Source organism: Sphaerodactylus townsendi, linkage group LG04 (assembly GCF_021028975.2).
Source record: "Sphaerodactylus townsendi isolate TG3544 linkage group LG04, MPM_Stown_v2.3, whole genome shotgun sequence".
NCBI classification, from domain to species: Eukaryota; Metazoa; Chordata; class Lepidosauria; order Squamata; family Sphaerodactylidae; genus Sphaerodactylus; species Sphaerodactylus townsendi.
The window spans coordinates 6,889,133-6,908,292 of record NC_059428.1 but is presented as its reverse complement, the minus strand read 5'-3'; the positions used below and the strand labels follow the sequence as shown (position 1 = coordinate 6,908,292).

The 19,160-nt window shown below is 58.9% G+C and overlaps 1 protein-coding gene across 1 annotated transcript in view; it reads left to right on the top strand.

Moving 5' to 3' along the window:
- INPPL1 (inositol polyphosphate phosphatase like 1) overlaps window positions 1-19,160 on the top strand; it is an 87,777-nt gene that overhangs the window by 60,580 nt on the left and 8,037 nt on the right. Inside the window, exons 14-22 of the mRNA XM_048493096.1 lie at window positions 504-642; window positions 2,798-2,897; window positions 4,235-4,327; window positions 11,352-11,465; window positions 12,395-12,483; window positions 13,747-13,834; window positions 15,924-16,079; window positions 16,638-16,725; window positions 19,077-19,160. The exon at window positions 19,077-19,160 is cut by the window's right edge and continues 75 nt beyond it. Of these exons, the coding sequence (XP_048349053.1) occupies window positions 504-642; window positions 2,798-2,897; window positions 4,235-4,327; window positions 11,352-11,465; window positions 12,395-12,483; window positions 13,747-13,834; window positions 15,924-16,079; window positions 16,638-16,725; window positions 19,077-19,160 (951 nt within the window). The remainder of the gene's footprint in view (window positions 1-503; window positions 643-2,797; window positions 2,898-4,234; window positions 4,328-11,351; window positions 11,466-12,394; window positions 12,484-13,746; window positions 13,835-15,923; window positions 16,080-16,637; window positions 16,726-19,076) is intronic.

Sequence of the window (19,160 nt, the reverse complement as noted above, 5' to 3'; positions counted from 1 at the left end):
TAGATTTGAAATCCCACTCTGTCATGGAAACTTGCTGAATGACCTTGGGCCAATCACACTCTTGTCAACCAAACCTACCCCAGAGGGTCGTTGTGAGGATAAAATGGAGGAAAGGAGAAATATGTACGTCGGGATCCGTCGACATCCCCACAATAACCAAACTCTTGGATTTAGAAATCGGTTTATTGAACAGGAACGCAGCAAACAGGATACAAGCAAGTCTTTGCTGGAACTAAGTTCTACTACGCCATCTCTGGTTAATATCTCATGCCCAAACACCCCTTCAGCCCTTCCCTCGCCATCCCAGTGAGGTGGAGGGAGGCCGGAGTTCACCTGTACCGCACATCAAGCCCTGTGCAACCCAGGAAGCCTGCCTCCTGCTCCCACCTGCCTTGTACCACACGGCTACAGCCCTCTTGTTCATGTGATAAAATCAACATTCCTGGTTTCCTTTGCCTTCTCCCGGCTCACCTGCCTCCCCCTCTCTCCCCTGCATCTCTCAGGAGAAACCAGAATTACCTGGATATTCTGCGTCTCCTTTCTCTGGGCGACAAGCAGCTGAGCTCCTTCGACATCTCCCTGCGCTTCACTCACCTCTTCTGGTTTGGGGACCTTAATTACCGTCTCGACATGGACATTCAGGTGAGGGACAATCTTCTCTAGGAAGGGGGGTCAGCCCATGATCTTCTGGGAGGGAGTGGCATCCATCCTCACAAAATGGAGAGGTGAAACCTACTAGTATACCAAACAACACAAAACACTCTCCAGTGGCCAATTGATATCAAGGGCTAATACATATAATGTGATGTAAAGTGCACCTGTGCAATACAAATATACAAACTCGTCAGCAGACAAGTGTGTTACAACACACCTATGACAATAAATAAATATGACAATAAATAACAATATGGCACTATTAAAAATGCCTCTGTTTTTCAATAGGGAAAGTCAAGTTGCTACGACAGTCCACTCCGCCTGTCTTGTTTGCATGAAGTATATTCCAATGCTTTCAAAAAGCAATAGTCACAAGGCAATATTCAAACAGCCTTCACAAGGCTATTGGACTGTAGGAGCAATTTGGTGTACTGGAGTGACTTTCCCTATTGAAAAACAGAGGCATTTTTATTTTTTTCTTTTCTAGAAAAGAATGTAAAGACATTATGAGTTGTTGTGCTATTTAAAACATAAGGCAAGGACTAAATACGTAAAGGTTATTTTTTTTATGTTAATACATGCAAGAACATAAATGTAAATATAAATTTGTGTTGGATTATGTACAGAAATATGACAAAGTTAGGGAAAAAAAAGAAGACTTAAGTAAAGTAAAGTATAAATCTTATATTCTAGGAATGAAGCTAGTAGGAAGTCAGAATAAGATACTGCTTAAATAATATAAAATAGAGGAAGTAAAAAGAAATTTAGCAGAATAGTAAGGAAGATATGTTATATAAGTTCTATAAGATGATGTTGTAATGTTGATGCAAAAAGGAACTAGGAATAAGATGAGGAAGTAGATATGATTTAATTGAAAGGCATTTGTAAAATTTTAAAAGTACTTAAATAAAAAAAGAGGCATTTTAATAGTGCCATATTGTTATTTACTGTTATTTATTGTCATATTTATTGTTATTTATTGTCATAGGTGATACTCCAAGCATGCATGTATGTTGTGACACACTTGTCTGTCTGCTGATGAGTTTGTATAAGATTCACAAACTCGTGTGGCACACAGGTGCTGGCTCAAGCAATTTATATTACCTGTTAGTTACTTGTAAAGTATGCCAAATTGTTGGCTATTAGATTTATCAAACTATTATATCTCCATAACACATCTATATCTCCACTTTAAATCCAATTCATGCAACAATTTATTACAAGACAACCTTCTCTCAAATAAATAATAAATGGTTGCATGAATTGGATTTAAAGTGGAGATATATACGTGTTATGGAGATATAACAGTTTGATAAGTCTAATAGCCAACAATTTGGCATACTTTACAAGTAACTAACAGGTAATATAAATTGCTTGAGCCCGCGCCTCTGTGCCACGCGAGTTTGTGAATCTTATATTGTTTTTGGACGTAGCACATTAATTTCATAGATGGATGAGTTTGTATGTTTGTATCACACAGGTGCACTTCACATGGGAATTGTTCCCACTTCTGGGGGAATTGTTAACAGGCGCCATCCTTGGTTAACTAATTAATTAATGCTGCATTTTAATGGGGTAGCGTTTATTTTTATTAGAGCCATCTTAACTTATATTTATATGGTATTTTAATTTGATTGTGCTCTTTCTACATGTTGTTCACCGCCCTGAGCCCTTCAGGGGAGGGCGGTCTATAAACCCAATAAATAATAATAATAATAATAATAATAATAATAATAATAATAATAATAATAATAATAATAATAATAATAATATGTATCAGCATTTGATATCAGTTGGCTATTGGAAAGTGTTTTGTGCTGTTTGGTATACTAGGGAATAGCATCCATCCCTGCAGCTTAGAGAATTGTGCCTCTAAGAATGTGCAGAGGATATCTTAAACACAGCTTGGCTGTCTACAGTTACCGGGAAGGACTGTTGGGTGAGAGCAGGTTTTGTCCCGGGCGCCATTTCCTGGGACCCTCTGTGTGCCAAGCGGGTGTTCTGCCACTGAGCCACGGCCCCGGTCAAGTAGTCAGCTTTCAGCGCTGGAATTGCGTGCAGAACAAGACCTCTGTGGAGTTCTCGCTCTGCACCGGATGTGAACGCAGGTCCCCGGGCACTCAAGGAGACGTCTCTTCCCTAGGAAATCCTCAACTACATCAACCGGAAGGAGTTCGAACCTCTCCTGAAGGTGGACCAGCTCAACTTGGAGAAGGAGAAACACAAGATCTTCTTGCGATTCAGTGAGCTGCCGGCCTTCCTGGCTCGAGGGGGCTGAGAGGGGGGCTGTTGGGGGGGGGGAAGGGTAGACTGTGCAGTAGCCCAGCAAAAGAGGCTCCACCTAAACATTAGGAAGAACTTCCTGACCGTCAGGGCTGTTGGACAGTGGAATTCACTGCCTCGGAGAGTGGTGGAGTCTCCTCCTTCTGAGGTTTTTAAAGAGAGGCTGGATGGCCATCTGTCAGGAGTGCTTTGATTGTGCATTCCTGCAGGGTGGGGGGTGGGACTGGATGGCCTTTGGGGGTCTCTTCCAACTTCCAAGATTCTATGATTGCCTCTCCGCTCAGAGGGTCAGTCCATTGATAGCTCATAGCTGTAATAGTCCAAAAGACATTATGTGAAATTCATTGCCCCAACTTGGAGGGAACGGTGCCCTGGTGGGTTCTGCTTGTGTTTATGGGATAACGCTTCCTATTGTAAGAGTTCTTTTCCTAAGGGCTTAGCGTGGTTTCCCGTGCATTCTCTCAGCCTTTCCCCTCCCTGCGAGGTAGGCTGGCACTATCATCCTTGTGTTATAGCCCAAGGTGGTGGGGGCTGAAATGGAGAGGGCACACCGGAGAACATCCTGGCTTCTCTGCTTAACCCCAAGGCTGCTGTGTTCTCTTGTGGTGTAGTGGTTAAGAGCAGGTGGATTCTAATCTGGAGAACCGGGTTTGATTCCCCACTCCTCCACCTGAGTGGCAGAGGCTTATCTAGTGGACCAGATGTGTTTCCGCACTCCTACATTCCAGTTGGGTGACCTTGGGCCAGTCACAGTTCTCTCTAAACTCTCTCAGCCCCACCTGCCTCACAAGGTGTCTGTTGTGGGGAGAGGATGGAAGGGAAAAGATCTTGTAAGCCCCCTTGAGTCTCCTTACAGGAGAGAAAGGTGGGGTATAAATCCAAACACTTCTTCTACTTCTTCATTGAAACCAGATTCACATAGCCTGGCTTAGGATGTGCTAGAGCAGTGGTGGCGAACCTTTGGCACTCCAGATGTTATGGACTACAGTTCCCAATTGGCCATGCTGGCAGGGGCTGATGGGAACTGTAGTCCATAACATCTGGAGTGCCAAAGGTTCGCCACCACAGTGCTAGAACTAGTGCCTGGGGGGCGGACAACAACGACAGTGACCTACCCTTTTGGAGTAAACCTTTTTGTGTCAAGTGGTCAGCTGCCATGTGAAGTCGGATGCCTCCGTTGTTAGCCAGTTCATCCGACCCTGCAGGGCTGTTGTTACATACTTCTGTGTGGCTTAAGTGTGAATATCAGGGTCCCTCCTAGCTCCAGCCCTCTACCTCAGGTGCTCTACTTTTCCAGGTGAGGAGGAGATCACTTTCCCTCCCACGTACCGCTATGAGAGGGGTTCCCGCGACACCTACGTGTGGCACAAACAGAAGCCCACCGGGGTAAGTGCCGTGTGTTGAAGGAGGAGTTTACAGACTGTTTAGCGGAGAAATTCTGACCTGTATGGGAAGCCTCCAGGATAGTTGTCGGTCTTTCTGATTTGTGGGCAGATACTTTATTTGGCTGGCCCACAAGCTCTGGCATTGGGGGGGGGGTTTCTAGTAGACAAAGCAGTGGAGTCCCACAGTCACCTGCGCACCTGCCTTTCAGGTATTTCTAGTCTCATGAACAGGAGGCAAGCATTGTCAAAGGCTTTCACAGCCGGAATCACTATTATTATTATTATTATTATTATTATTATTATTATTATTATTATTATTATTATTATTATTATTATTATTATTATTATTATTATTATTATTATTATTATTATTATACACATAACAACTAGCTGGGAGTGTCTGGGATTCATCTCTGAATGTCAGGAGTCGGCTGGGACCTGGGATATTAGAGGTGTTCATTAGAATATGTGCAGTTCCCAGAAGTGCTGCTTTTCTGCGGCATGTGGACTGATGTTCTGTTGTCAGAGTTTGGGCTTTCCAGATGTTTTTCAAGATTTCAGGGATTCCTCCTGGAGGCACCGTTACTGAATTGGGATTACTGTTGTTCTTTTCTGCCACAATCGTTCAACTTCAATTTGTAGGTCCTTGTATTTTGTGATCTTTTCCAGCTCTTTGTCCTCTACCCTGCTGTCAACTGGCACAGCAACATCTATGATCCAAACATGTTTTTTCTCTATCACTGTTATGTCTGGGGTGTTGTGTGCCAGGTGTCTGTCTGTCTGTATTCTAAAGTCCCAGAGTATTTTTGCTTCTTCATTTTCTGTGGTCTTCTCTGGCTTGTGCTCGTACCAGGTCTTGCTACAGGGCAGGCCGTACTTTTTGCAAAGGTTCCAGTGCACCATTGCTGCTAGCCTATTGTGACGTTCAAGATAGTCAGTTTGGGCTATTTTCTTACAACAGCAGATGATGTGCTCCACGGTTTCATCACCCTCTTTGCAGAGACGGCACTTTGGGTCATTGTAGGACTTTTCGATTCGTGTCTTTATTGCATTTGTCCGTAATGCTTGCTCCTGGGCAGCAAAAATCAGGCCTTCAGTTTCCTTCTTTAGAGTTCCCCTTCTGAGCCACTCCCATGTTTTCTTGCTGTCAACCTTCCCTTCAATGTTCTTAAAGTACTGCCCATGGAGTGGCTTGTTTAGCCACTGCTCCTTTCGTGTTTTAAACTGTTGGACTCTATACTCTTTTGATTCTTTGGCTTTCAGCATCTCAGCCTTGTGGACTTCTTTCAATGCTGGCTCTTGACTTTCTTGGATGTATTTGGTGGGGGGGGGGGGGGGTGGGGGGGTGGGGGGTGGGGGGGGGGGGGGGGGGGGGGGGGGTGGTGGGGCGGGGGGGTCGGTTGGGGGGGCGGGTGGGTGTGGGGGGGGGGGGGTGGGGGGGGGGGGGGTTTGGGGGGGGGGGGGGTTGGGGGGGGGGGGGGGGGGGGGGGGGGGGGGTGGGGGGGGGGGGGGGTGGGGGGGGGGGGGGGTGGGGGGGGGGGGGGGGGGGGGGGGCGGGGGGTGGGGGGGGGGGGGGGTGGGGGGGGGGGGGGGTGGGGGGGGGGGTGGGTGGGGGGGGGGGGGGGTGGGGGGGGGGGGGGGTGGGGGGGGGGGGGGGTGGGGGGGGGGGGGGGTGGGGGGGGGGGGGGGTGGGGGGGGGGGGGGGTGGGGGGGGGGGGGGGTGGGGGGGGGGGGGGGTGGGGGGGGGGGGGGGTGGGGGGGGGGGGGGGTGGGGGGGGGGGGGGGTGGGGGGGGGGGGGGGTGGGGGGGGGGGGGGGTGGGGGGGGGGGGGGGTGGGGGGGGGGGGGGGTGGGGGGGGGGGGGGGTGGGGGGGGGGGGGGGTGGGGGGGGGGGGGGGTGGGGGGGGGGGGGGGTGGGGGGGGGGGGGGGTGGGGGGGGGGGGGGGTGGGGGGGGGGGGGGGTGGGGGGGGGGGGGGGTGGGGGGGGGGGGGGGTGGGGGGGGGGGGGGGTGGGGGGGGGGGGGGGTGGGGGGGGGGGGGGGTGGGGGGGGGGGGGGGTGGGGGGGGGGGGGGGTGGGGGGGGGGGGGGGTGGGGGGGGGGGGGGGTGGGGGGGGGGGGGGGTGGGGGGGGGGGGGGGTGGGGGGGGGGGGGGGTGGGGGGGGGGGGGGGTGGGGGGGGGGGGGGGTGGGGGGGGGGGGGGGTGGGGGGGGGGGGGGGTGGGGGGGGGGGGGGGTGGGGGGGGGGGGGGGTGGGGGGGGGGGGGGGTGGGGGGGGGGGGGGGTGGGGGGGGGGGGGGGTGGGGGGGGGGGGGGGTGGGGGGGGGGGGGGGTGGGGGGGGGGGGGGGTGGGGGGGGGGGGGGGTGGGGGGGGGGGGGGGTGGGGGGGGGGGGGGGTGGGGGGGGGGGGGGGTGGGGGGGGGGGGGGGTGGGGGGGGGGGGGGGTGGGGGGGGGGGGGGGTGGGGGGGGGGGGGGGTGGGGGGGGGGGGGGGTGGGGGGGGGGGGGGGTGGGGGGGGGGGGGGGTGGGGGGGGGGGGGGGTGGGGGGGGGGGGGGGTGGGGGGGGGGGGGGGTGGGGGGGGGGGGGGGTGGGGGGGGGGGGGGGTGGGGGGGGGGGGGGGTGGGGGGGGGGGGGGGTGGGGGGGGGGGGGGGTGGGGGGGGGGGGGGGTGGGGGGGGGGGGGGGTGGGGGGGGGGGGGGGTGGGGGGGGGGGGGGGTGGGGGGGGGGGGGGGTGGGGGGGGGGGGGGGTGGGGGGGGGGGGGGGTGGGGGGGGGGGGGGGTGGGGGGGGGGGGGGGTGGGGGGGGGGGGGGGTGGGGGGGGGGGGGGGTGGGGGGGGGGGGGGGTGGGGGGGGGGGGGGGTGGGGGGGGGGGGGGGTGGGGGGGGGGGGGGGTGGGGGGGGGGGGGGGTGGGGGGGGGGGGGGGTGGGGGGGGGGGGGGGTGGGGGGGGGGGGGGGTGGGGGGGGGGGGGGGTGGGGGGGGGGGGGGGTGGGGGGGGGGGGGGGTGGGGGGGGGGGGGGGTGGGGGGGGGGGGGGGTGGGGGGGGGGGGGGGTGGGGGGGGGGGGGGGTGGGGGGGGGGGGGGGTGGGGGGGGGGGGGGGTGGGGGGGGGGGGGGGTGGGGGGGGGGGGGGGTGGGGGGGGGGGGGGGTGGGGGGGGGGGGGGGTGGGGGGGGGGGGGGGTGGGGGGGGGGGGGGGTGGGGGGGGGGGGGGGTGGGGGGGGGGGGGGGTGGGGGGGGGGGGGGGTGGGGGGGGGGGGGGGTGGGGGGGGGGGGGGGTGGGGGGGGGGGGGGGTGGGGGGGGGGGGGGGTGGGGGGGGGGGGGGGTGGGGGGGGGGGGGGGTGGGGGGGGGGGGGGGTGGGGGGGGGGGGGGGTGGGGGGGGGGGGGGGTGGGGGGGGGGGGGGGTGGGGGGGGGGGGGGGTGGGGGGGGGGGGGGGTGGGGGGGGGGGGGGGTGGGGGGGGGGGGGGGTGGGGGGGGGGGGGGGTGGGGGGGGGGGGGGGTGGGGGGGGGGGGGGGTGGGGGGGGGGGGGGGTGGGGGGGGGGGGGGGTGGGGGGGGGGGGGGGTGGGGGGGGGGGGGGGTGGGGGGGGGGGGGGGTGGGGGGGGGGGGGGGTGGGGGGGGGGGGGGGTGGGGGGGGGGGGGGGTGGGGGGGGGGGGGGGTGGGGGGGGGGGGGGGTGGGGGGGGGGGGGGGTGGGGGGGGGGGGGGGTGGGGGGGGGGGGGGGTGGGGGGGGGGGGGGGTGGGGGGGGGGGGGGGTGGGGGGGGGGGGGGGTGGGGGGGGGGGGGGGTGGGGGGGGGGGGGGGTGGGGGGGGGGGGGGGTGGGGGGGGGGGGGGGTGGGGGGGGGGGGGGGTGGGGGGGGGGGGGGGTGGGGGGGGGGGGGGGTGGGGGGGGGGGGGGGTGGGGGGGGGGGGGGGTGGGGGGGGGGGGGGGTGGGGGGGGGGGGGGGTGGGGGGGGGGGGGGGTGGGGGGGGGGGGGGGTGGGGGGGGGGGGGGGTGGGGGGGGGGGGGGGTGGGGGGGGGGGGGGGTGGGGGGGGGGGGGGGTGGGGGGGGGGGGGGGTGGGGGGGGGGGGGGGTGGGGGGGGGGGGGGGTGGGGGGGGGGGGGGGTGGGGGGGGGGGGGGGTGGGGGGGGGGGGGGGTGGGGGGGGGGGGGGGTGGGGGGGGGGGGGGGTGGGGGGGGGGGGGGGTGGGGGGGGGGGGGGGTGGGGGGGGGGGGGGGTGGGGGGGGGGGGGGGTGGGGGGGGGGGGGGGTGGGGGGGGGGGGGGGTGGGGGGGGGGGGGGGTGGGGGGGGGGGGGGGTGGGGGGGGGGGGGGGTGGGGGGGGGGGGGGGTGGGGGGGGGGGGGGGTGGGGGGGGGGGGGGGTGGGGGGGGGGGGGGGTGGGGGGGGGGGGGGGTGGGGGGGGGGGGGGGTGGGGGGGGGGGGGGGTGGGGGGGGGGGGGGGTGGGGGGGGGGGGGGGTGGGGGGGGGGGGGGGTGGGGGGGGGGGGGGGTGGGGGGGGGGGGGGGTGGGGGGGGGGGGGGGTGGGGGGGGGGGGGGGTGGGGGGGGGGGGGGGTGGGGGGGGGGGGGGGTGGGGGGGGGGGGGGGTGGGGGGGGGGGGGGGTGGGGGGGGGGGGGGGTGGGGGGGGGGGGGGGTGGGGGGGGGGGGGGGTGGGGGGGGGGGGGGGTGGGGGGGGGGGGGGGTGGGGGGGGGGGGGGGTGGGGGGGGGGGGGGGTGGGGGGGGGGGGGGGTGGGGGGGGGGGGGGGTGGGGGGGGGGGGGGGTGGGGGGGGGGGGGGGTGGGGGGGGGGGGGGGTGGGGGGGGGGGGGGGTGGGGGGGGGGGGGGGTGGGGGGGGGGGGGGGTGGGGGGGGGGGGGGGTGGGGGGGGGGGGGGGTGGGGGGGGGGGGGGGTGGGGGGGGGGGGGGGTGGGGGGGGGGGGGGGTGGGGGGGGGGGGGGGTGGGGGGGGGGGGGGGTGGGGGGGGGGGGGGGTGGGGGGGGGGGGGGGTGGGGGGGGGGGGGGGTGGGGGGGGGGGGGGGTGGGGGGGGGGGGGGGTGGGGGGGGGGGGGGGTGGGGGGGGGGGGGGGTGGGGGGGGGGGGGGGTGGGGGGGGGGGGGGGTGGGGGGGGGGGGGGGTGGGGGGGGGGGGGGGTGGGGGGGGGGGGGGGTGGGGGGGGGGGGGGGTGGGGGGGGGGGGGGGTGGGGGGGGGGGGGGGTGGGGGGGGGGGGGGGTGGGGGGGGGGGGGGGTGGGGGGGGGGGGGGGTGGGGGGGGGGGGGGGTGGGGGGGGGGGGGGGTGGGGGGGGGGGGGGGTGGGGGGGGGGGGGGGTGGGGGGGGGGGGGGGTGGGGGGGGGGGGGGGTGGGGGGGGGGGGGGGTGGGGGGGGGGGGGGGTGGGGGGGGGGGGGGGTGGGGGGGGGGGGGGGTGGGGGGGGGGGGGGGTGGGGGGGGGGGGGGGTGGGGGGGGGGGGGGGTGGGGGGGGGGGGGGGTGGGGGGGGGGGGGGGTGGGGGGGGGGGGGGGTGGGGGGGGGGGGGGGTGGGGGGGGGGGGGGGTGGGGGGGGGGGGGGGTGGGGGGGGGGGGGGGTGGGGGGGGGGGGGGGTGGGGGGGGGGGGGGGTGGGGGGGGGGGGGGGTGGGGGGGGGGGGGGGTGGGGGGGGGGGGGGGTGGGGGGGGGGGGGGGTGGGGGGGGGGGGGGGTGGGGGGGGGGGGGGGTGGGGGGGGGGGGGGGTGGGGGGGGGGGGGGGTGGGGGGGGGGGGGGGTGGGGGGGGGGGGGGGTGGGGGGGGGGGGGGGTGGGGGGGGGGGGGGGTGGGGGGGGGGGGGGGTGGGGGGGGGGGGGGGTGGGGGGGGGGGGGGGTGGGGGGGGGGGGGGGTGGGGGGGGGGGGGGGTGGGGGGGGGGGGGGGTGGGGGGGGGGGGGGGTGGGGGGGGGGGGGGGTGGGGGGGGGGGGGGGTGGGGGGGGGGGGGGGTGGGGGGGGGGGGGGGTGGGGGGGGGGGGGGGTGGGGGGGGGGGGGGGTGGGGGGGGGGGGGGGTGGGGGGGGGGGGGGGTGGGGGGGGGGGGGGGTGGGGGGGGGGGGGGGTGGGGGGGGGGGGGGGTGGGGGGGGGGGGGGGTGGGGGGGGGGGGGGGTGGGGGGGGGGGGGGGTGGGGGGGGGGGGGGGTGGGGGGGGGGGGGGGTGGGGGGGGGGGGGGGTGGGGGGGGGGGGGGGTGGGGGGGGGGGGGGGTGGGGGGGGGGGGGGGTGGGGGGGGGGGGGGGTGGGGGGGGGGGGGGGTGGGGGGGGGGGGGGGTGGGGGGGGGGGGGGGTGGGGGGGGGGGGGGGTGGGGGGGGGGGGGGGGGGGGGGGGGGGAACACAGAACATGGTTCAGAATTCAGCTTCCTTTTGAAAGTTTTAGCATTTAGTTTCCTGACAGCCAGGAAACTGAATGTTTTGATGATAGGAAGGCAGACATGCTAGGCAAGATCGAGTGAGCAGGGGGTGGGGGGGGGGAGGACTGATCCCACGCAGCTCCTCCCAGCAAGGAAGGGGCAGTGGCTCAGTGGCACAACAACTGCTTGGCATGCAGGAAGTCCCAGGTTCAATGCCCAGCATCTCCAGTTAAAAAGACCAGGCAGGAAGTGATGTGAAAGAGCAGCAGTGGCGTAGGAGGTTAAGAGCTCGTGTATCTAATCTGGAGGAACCGGGTTTGATTCCCAGCTCTGCCGCCTGAGCTGTGGAGGCTTATCTGGGGAATTCAGACTAGCCTGGGCACTCCCACACACGCCAGCTGGGGGACCTTGGGCTAGTCACAGCTTCTCGGAGCTCTCTCAGCCCCACCCACCTCACAGGGTGTTTGTTGTGAGGGGGGAAGGGCAAGGAGATTGTAAGCCCCTTTGAGTCTCCTGCAGGAGAGAAAGGGGGGATATAAATCCAAACTCAAACTCCTCCTCCTCCTCCTCCTCTTCTTCTTCTTCCTCCTGAAATACCCTGCCAGTCAGAGTAGAAAAGGCTGACCTTAAAGGACCAAAAGTCACCTTCAATATGACGTTTTTGTCTGTGCCCCTTCCTTGTAGGTCTCTCCAAATCTTCGGACCAGGCGTACATCGAGTTCGAGAGTGTCGAGGCCATTGTGAAGACAGCGAGCAGGACCAAGTTCTTCATCGAGTTCTACTCCACCTGTCTAGAAGGTGGGGAAGGCTAGAGACGCTTTCTCTTGGCGCTCAGTTTGGCATGTTACGCCAGTTCCACCCGTGTTTCACCCAAGACACTTACTGATTGGTCCCCCACCCTGGGACATGGACAATATATACCCCACTAAAACATTCCCAGCATATTCCAAACACCAATCACACGTTGCGTGAAGAAGTGTTTCCTTTGATTAGTCCTAATTCTTCCCCCCAGCATTTTCAATGGATGCCCCCTGGTTCTAGTATTGTGAGAAAGAGAGAAAAATGTCTCTCTGTCAACATTTTCTACCCCATGCATAATTTTATAGACTTCAATCATATCCCCCCTCAGACGTCTCCTCTCCAAACGAAAGAGTCCCAAACGCTGCAGCCTCTCCTCATAGGGAAGGTGCTCCAGTCCCTCAATCATCCTTGTTGCCCTTCCTCTTACACTTTTTCTATCTCCTCAATATCCTTTTTTGAGATGCGGCCACCATTGGGAGACTGAACACAGGACTCCCAAGTGCCGTTGCACCCTTTCTACTGCTTTATATAAGGGCATGACAATCCTTGCAGTTTTATTGTCAATTCCTTTCCTAATTATCCCCAGCATAGAGTTTGCCTTTTTCACAGCTGCCATGCATTGAGCTGACATTCCCATGGAACTATCAACTAAGATGCCCAAATCCCTTTCCTGGTCTGTGACTGATAGCACTGACCCCTGTAGCGTGCATGTGAAGTTTGGATTTTTTGCCCCTATGTGCATCATTTTACATTTTGCTACATTGAACTGCATTTGCCATTTCCTAGCCCACTCACCTAATTTATCAAGGTCCGCTTGGAGCTCTTCGCAATCCTTTGCGGTTCTCACCACCCTACATAATTTGGTATTCACTCTCATGCCTGCCAGCCTCCTCTCCAAATCTGAAACTCTTCTGTCCTTTCCCCAGAATTTAAGAAGAGTTTTGAGAACGACTCACAGAGCAGCGACAACATCAACTTCCTGCGGGTGCAGTGGTCATCTCGGCAGCTGCCCACGGTAAGGAGAACTCTTCGAGCCCCGTCACCTGGTTGAAAGTTGTGGGACTTCTGCTTTTCCAGCAGGGTCACTTCAGTCCCTGACAACTTCTCAGGGACTTCTCCTGCAGGAATCCATTTAAGTCTCTGCATCCTGTAGGATTTTCCAGGGGTCTTTGAACATTGGAAGAGGGCTGAGTGACTTCTAGGGCCTTTTGCACAGAGATGTTTGACTGTTTGCTGTCGGGCAGTTTGGCAGCTGGTGGCGCAAACCTGCCGAGGGCTTGGATTGAAACTGCGGAGAAGCTAAACGTCTCGCCAGGGCACTGTTCAATTGGGTGCCTCTCTGCCACTGAGGGGTTTTAAATATGGGCACAGAACCGCCCATCCACTCCTGGCCATCAGTGGTGTGTCCGGAGGCAGAGGCCGTCATTAGGAGTCAGCCTGTAATTCAGCCAAACGGCTCCACCTTTCCTGGTTCAGTTCTGCCCTTCAAGTCATGGGCAACCAAAAGGGTCAAAGGTCAGGTATCCATGGCCATGCTGGTAGGGGCTGATGGGAATTGTAGTCCATAACATCTGGAGTGCCAAAGGTTCGCCACCACGGGCCTATGAGGAGAGACTTAGGGAACTGGGGATGTTTAGCCTAGAGAAGCGAAGGTTAAGAGGTGACATGATAGCCATGTTTAGATATTTGAAGGGATGCCATGTCGAAGAGGGAGCAAGCTTGTTTTCTTCTGCCTCAGAGACTCCAGGAGTCATGGGTTCCAGGTGAAGGAAAAGAGATCCCACCTAAACATCAGGAAAAACCTCCTGACACTAAAGGGCTGTTCGACAGTGGAATTCACTGCCTCGGAGAGTGGTGGAGCCTCCTTCTTTGGAGGTTTTTAAAGAGAGGCTGGATGGCCATCCGACAGGAGTGCTTTGACTGTGTGTTCCTGCATGGCAGGGGGTTGGACTGGATGGCCTTTGGGAGTCCCCTCCAACTCTGTGATTCCGTGATTCTTTGCCAACATGACCTGGGTGCCTCCAGGAAACACTCACTCTTTTGGGCTTAGGTGGGAGCTCTGCAAAATGGACTAGGGCCATGGTGGCGAACCTTTGGCACTCCAGATGTTATGGACTACAATTGGCCATGCTGGCAGGGGCTGATGGGAATTGTAGTCCATAACATCTGGAGTGCCAAAGGTTCGCCACCACTGGACTAGGTGATGACCCACCTTGAACAGGGCCTGTCTTGGTCTCGCCCTTACTGAGCATGACCTTCTTTGTTTCTGTACCTGCAGCTCAAGCCGATCCTCTCAGACATCGAGTACCTCCAAGATCAGCACATCCTCTTGACGGTCAAGTCTTTGGATGGCTACGAATCCTACGGTAAGCGGCCACGAAGCTGGAAGCCGGCCACAGTGGCAGGACTCTGCCAAGTTTCGCCCTGGAGGGCAGCCGGGGAGGGGCAGTGGTGGAATAACGCTCTTGAGTCCTATCTGGCCCCCGGGCTGCCAAACCACTTGTCAGTAGCCCCATCTTGGTGGACAGCAACTGCAGAGGTGTATCACAGAGGGAAGTCTGTTACACACTGTGTCCAGTGAGAAGGGGATGTTGAGTGGGGTACTCACTGGACACAGTGTGTGTAACAGACTTCCCTCTGTGATACACCTCTGAAGATGCCAGCCACAGATGCAGGCGAAACGTTAGGAACAAGATCCACCAGACCACGGCCACACAGCCCGGAAAACCCACCAGAACCGACAAGAGTTTGTCGCTCGTTCCTTTGTTTTGCTCTAGTGTGGAATGAATTTTAATGAAAGGCTCGATACTGTGGGAACATCCTTTCTTCAAAACAAACCTGCAGTCTTTACCCAAAGTCTACTGAGGTTTGTTTTTGTATACTTTAATTTTTGAGATGCTCACTCGGCTGTGAGATTTGGGCCAATGGATACAAGTGAACCGACTTACTAAACTGAGCAACAGTCATAAGAACATAAGAAGGAGCCTGCTGGATCAGACCAGAGTCCATCTAGTCCAGCACTCTGCTACTCGCAGTGGCCCACCAGGTGCCTTTGGGAGCTCACATGTAGGATGTGAACGCAATGGCCTTCTGCTGCTGCTGCTGCTGCTCCTGATCACCTGGTCTGCTAAGGCATTTGCAATCTCAGATCCAGGAGGATCAAGATTGGTAACCAGAGATCGACTTCTCTTCCATAAATCTGTCCAAGCCCCTTTTGAAGCTATCCAGGTTAGTGGCCATCACCACCTCCTGTGGCAGCATATTCCAAACACCAATCGATTGCACGTTGTGTGAAGAAGTGTTTCCTTTGATTAGTCCTAATTCTTCCCCCCAGCATTTTCAGTGAACGCCAATGCAGAATTCTGTGGCTAGACTTTTGCACCAATCACACTGGCTGCCAATCTGTTCCTGGGCCCAATTCAAGCCATTGGTTTGGTCCTTTAAAACCCAACCTGACTTGGGATACAGGGTATTGCAGGACCATTTTCCCTCATATGTTCCTGCACAGGAATTAAGATCACAAGGAGGGGCTTTTCTGACAGTCCCACCAATCAGAAAAGTTTGCTTGGCGGGTAGATGAGAGAAGGCCTTTTCTGTGGTAGCCCCATAACTATGGAACAACCTCCCCAGTAAGATTCGCCTGGCTACCTCCCTTTTGAACTTCAGGAGGTCCTTGGAGACAGTTTTATTTGGGATTGCATTTGATTAGTTTGGTTTTTATTTATTGGCAGGCTTAATTTGAGTTCTTGCATTGGGACCTTTCATGTGTTTTTTGCTATTGTTGTTTAGTTTACATTCTTCTTGTCTTTTAAAATTATTATTCTATTTGTATTGTTAAGTTGCCTTGAGTTCCACAAGGGAGAAAGGCAATCAATAAATGTTGTAAATAAATACATTTAAGAAGAAGTTTGGACTTATACCCAGTGGTGGGATCCAAAATTTTTAGTGACAGGTTCCCATGGTGGTGGGATTCAAACTGTGGCGTAGCGCTAATGGGGCTGGGCGGGGCACGACGGGGGCGTGGGCGGGCATTCCGGGGGTGGGGCATTCCTGGGCGGGGCTGTGGCAAGGACGCAGCCGCTGCGCCGGTCCTTGGGCGGGAAATGAATGCATGCAGGTGCAGGCTGCCACGCACACCGGTGCACCTCCTTCTAGACTGCTTCAAGTTCTGCGCGCTACTGCTGAGCGGAGGGGCGTAACTAAGGCAAAAACCACTTGGCAAAATCACCAATTAGTAACCCCCTCTTGACTCACACAAATAATTAGTAACCTACTCTCGGGAACCTGTGAGAACCTGCTGGATCCCACCTCTGCTTATACCCCACCTTTCTCTCGGGAAATAAATCCTGCCAGGCTAGGCCAAGTGAGAGGACTTATGCGTGGGCCACCTGTTGCAAGCAGGGTTCCAGGCGCAGCTGACCTCTGACCTCCCCGTTGGCTCTGTTTCCTTCACAGGTGAATGTGTCATCGCTCTCAAATCCATGATTGGCAGCACTGCCCAGCAGTTCCTCACCTACCTGTCGCACCGAGGAGAGGAGACGGGCAACATCCGGGGGTCCATGAAGGTCCGCGTCCCGGCCGAGCGGATGGGCACTCGCGAGCGTCTCTACGGTGAGGGCAAGAAGCGTTGCCCCCTCAGTTGGGAAGGGATGGAAGGCACTGCTTAGCTGTGGGGCGATGCCCAGTCCAGGAGTGGCCTGAAGGAAGACTTTTACTTTGCTGGAGTGTGGGTTTCCTCAGAGGATAGGGAATAACATTAAGAAGAGTTGGGTTTTTACCCTGCCTTTCTCTCCTGCATGGAGACCTAAAGGGGCTTCCAATCTCCTTTCCCTTCCCCTCCCACAACAAACACCCTGTGAGGTGGGTGGGGCTGAGAGAGCTCCAAAGAACCGTGACTAGCCCAGGGTCACCCAGCTGGCGTGTGTGGGAGCGCACAGGCTAATCTGGTTCACCAGATAAGCCTCCACAGCTCAGGCGGCAGAATCAAATCTGGTTCTCCAGATTAGAGTGCACCTGCTCTTAACCGCTACGCCACGCTGCCTCTTGCTGAGCCTTGGGTCCAGTTCAAAATAAGGCGGCCTCGTGGGTTCGTGTGTCCTCGCCCAGTTTGGGCCAAATTTTTCTCCAGTGGCCCCAGAGAGCGAGCTCTCCCTTTCTCTTTTCCCTCAGAATGGATCAGCATCGACAAGGACGAAACCGGAGCAGCCAAAGGAAAGCTGCCGCCCCCAGCCCCGCGGACCAACCCGGAGCACTCCAAGTAAGACTCGTGGGGGGGGGGGGGAGAGAACCTGAGTTCCCCACATGGCCTGTGCAGGACCACGTGGGCCCTGAGCACGTTAAGTCCGTGGCGATGATCACTGTTTGTCCAGTGGTCACAGGTACCCTGTTTCCCCGAATATAAGACATCCCCTGAAAATAAGACATAGTAGAGGTTTTGCTGAAGTGCGAAATATAAGGCATCCCCCGAAAGGAAGATGTAGCAAAGTTTTTGTTTGGAAGCGTGCCCGACGAACAGAACACAGAAAAATAAGACACCCCCTGAAAATAAGACATAGCGCATCTTTGGGAGCAAAAATTAATATAAGACACTGTCTTATTTTCGGGGAAACATGGTAAGTGCCCTCATCTGCCCTTTCTACATCAACTCTTCCCTTTTATTTATTTGTGTATGTGTTTGTTTGTTTATCGAATTTCTTCTTTAAAATAATCTTTATTCAGTTTTAATTAAAAAAACAATAAATAACTATTTCTACTAATCATCATCTCTATACAAAAAAACACCCACGTATAATTCTTCAATCTTAATATACATACTTCTATAACCAAATTCATGACTCTACCTTGTCGTTATCCATATTTTCCTTACATTTCAATAACTTATATTCATTATTTAGAACTTTGAAACTTATATTAATATTCTTCTTCTTTCCTTCTTTCCTTCTAGTTCTAAGTTCCCACTAACTTCCTAATGCTTACGTTTAATCCTTTTTTGTTAAATTACTTCTGAACTTATATTCATTATTTATAACTTTGAAACATATTAATATTATTCTTCTGTCCTTCTTTTCTTCTAGTTCTAAGTTCCCACTAACTTCCTAATGCTTACATTTAATATATTGTCGAAGGCTTTCACGGCCGGAATCACTTGGGTGCTGTGTGGTTTCCGGGCTGTATGGCCGTGTTCTAGCAGCATTCTCTCCTGACGTTTTGGCTGCATCTGTGGCTGGCATCTTCAGAGGATCCTCTGAAGATGCCAGCCACACAGCCCGGAAACCACACAGCACCCAACTTACATTTAATCTTTTTTTGTTAAATTACTTCTGAAGATATACTAACATACACAACAAAATATATTTCTATTTCAGTGTTGACATATATTTATCATATCAGTACTACTAAACTGTTTCACATAATTCAATGAAGGTTCCCAGTCTTGCAAATAATTGTCTATAGATCTTTGCTTTATTATAGATGATAATTTGTCATGTCCCATTATTTCCATTATTCTGTTCATCCGTTCTGTTGTTTATCGAATGTCTTAATCGCCCCTCCCAAAACTGGCTCGGGACGATTTACAGATCGAACAGCAATACAGTAAAACTGTCTCGGCGTACGCAAACCTGTAAAATTAAATCCAACGCTTCTTCTTCTTTTAAAATGAACATACTGTTTACGATCGTTGTGCTGTGGTGCCCACTGTTGCCAAAGCAGAGTCTTAAAATCTGCACAGCCAGTTAGAGAACTTTTAGGCAAAATCTCCATCTGGTCTTGTCCACTTTCTGAAAGCATTTGGTGGGTACCAGGAGAAGTGTCTATGGTCACCTGGGGCCCGTGCTTTAGAGCAGTGGTGGCGAACCTATGGCACTCCATATGTTCATGGACTACAATTCCCATCAGCCCCTATGGCACCCCATATGTTAATGGACTACAATTCCCATCAGCCCCTATGGCACCCCATACGTTAATGGACTACAATTCCCATCAGCCCCTATGGCACCCCATATGTTCATGGACTACAATTCCCATCAGCCCCTATGGCACTCCATATGTTAATGGACAACAATTCCCACCAGCCCCTATGGCACCCCATACGTTAATGGACTACAATTCCCATCAGCCCCTATGGCACTCCATATGTTCATGGACTACAATTCCCATCAGCCCCTATGGCACCTCATATGTTCATGGACTACAATTCCCATCAGCCCCTATGGCACTCCATATGTTCATGGACTACAATTCCCATCAGCCCCTATGGCACTCCATATGTTCATGGACTACAATTCCCATCAGCCCCTATGGCACTCCATATGTTCATGGACTACAATTCCCATCAGCCCCTATGGCACTCCATATGTTCATGGACTGCAATTCCCATCAGGCCATGCTGGCAGGGGCTGATGGGAATTGTAGTCCATGAACTTATGGAGTGCCATAGGTTCACCACGGCTTTAGAGCATCTTTAGCCAATTTTTCTTGCAAAGATCCAAGAAGGGCTCTCTTTCCCTCTTCATCCACTACCAGGGAGGAAATGTTTCCTTGGCTGAGAAGGGCTTGATTTCCGCCCCCCCCTCTTCTCAGTGCCTTGTCCTCCCCCCATTTCACTAGGTCATTTGGGAAAAAGCATTCCTGTGGAGAAGCTGCCGGGACGGCTGCCGGCCCCTCCGGAAAGCTCTTGGAGGATCTTGAGAG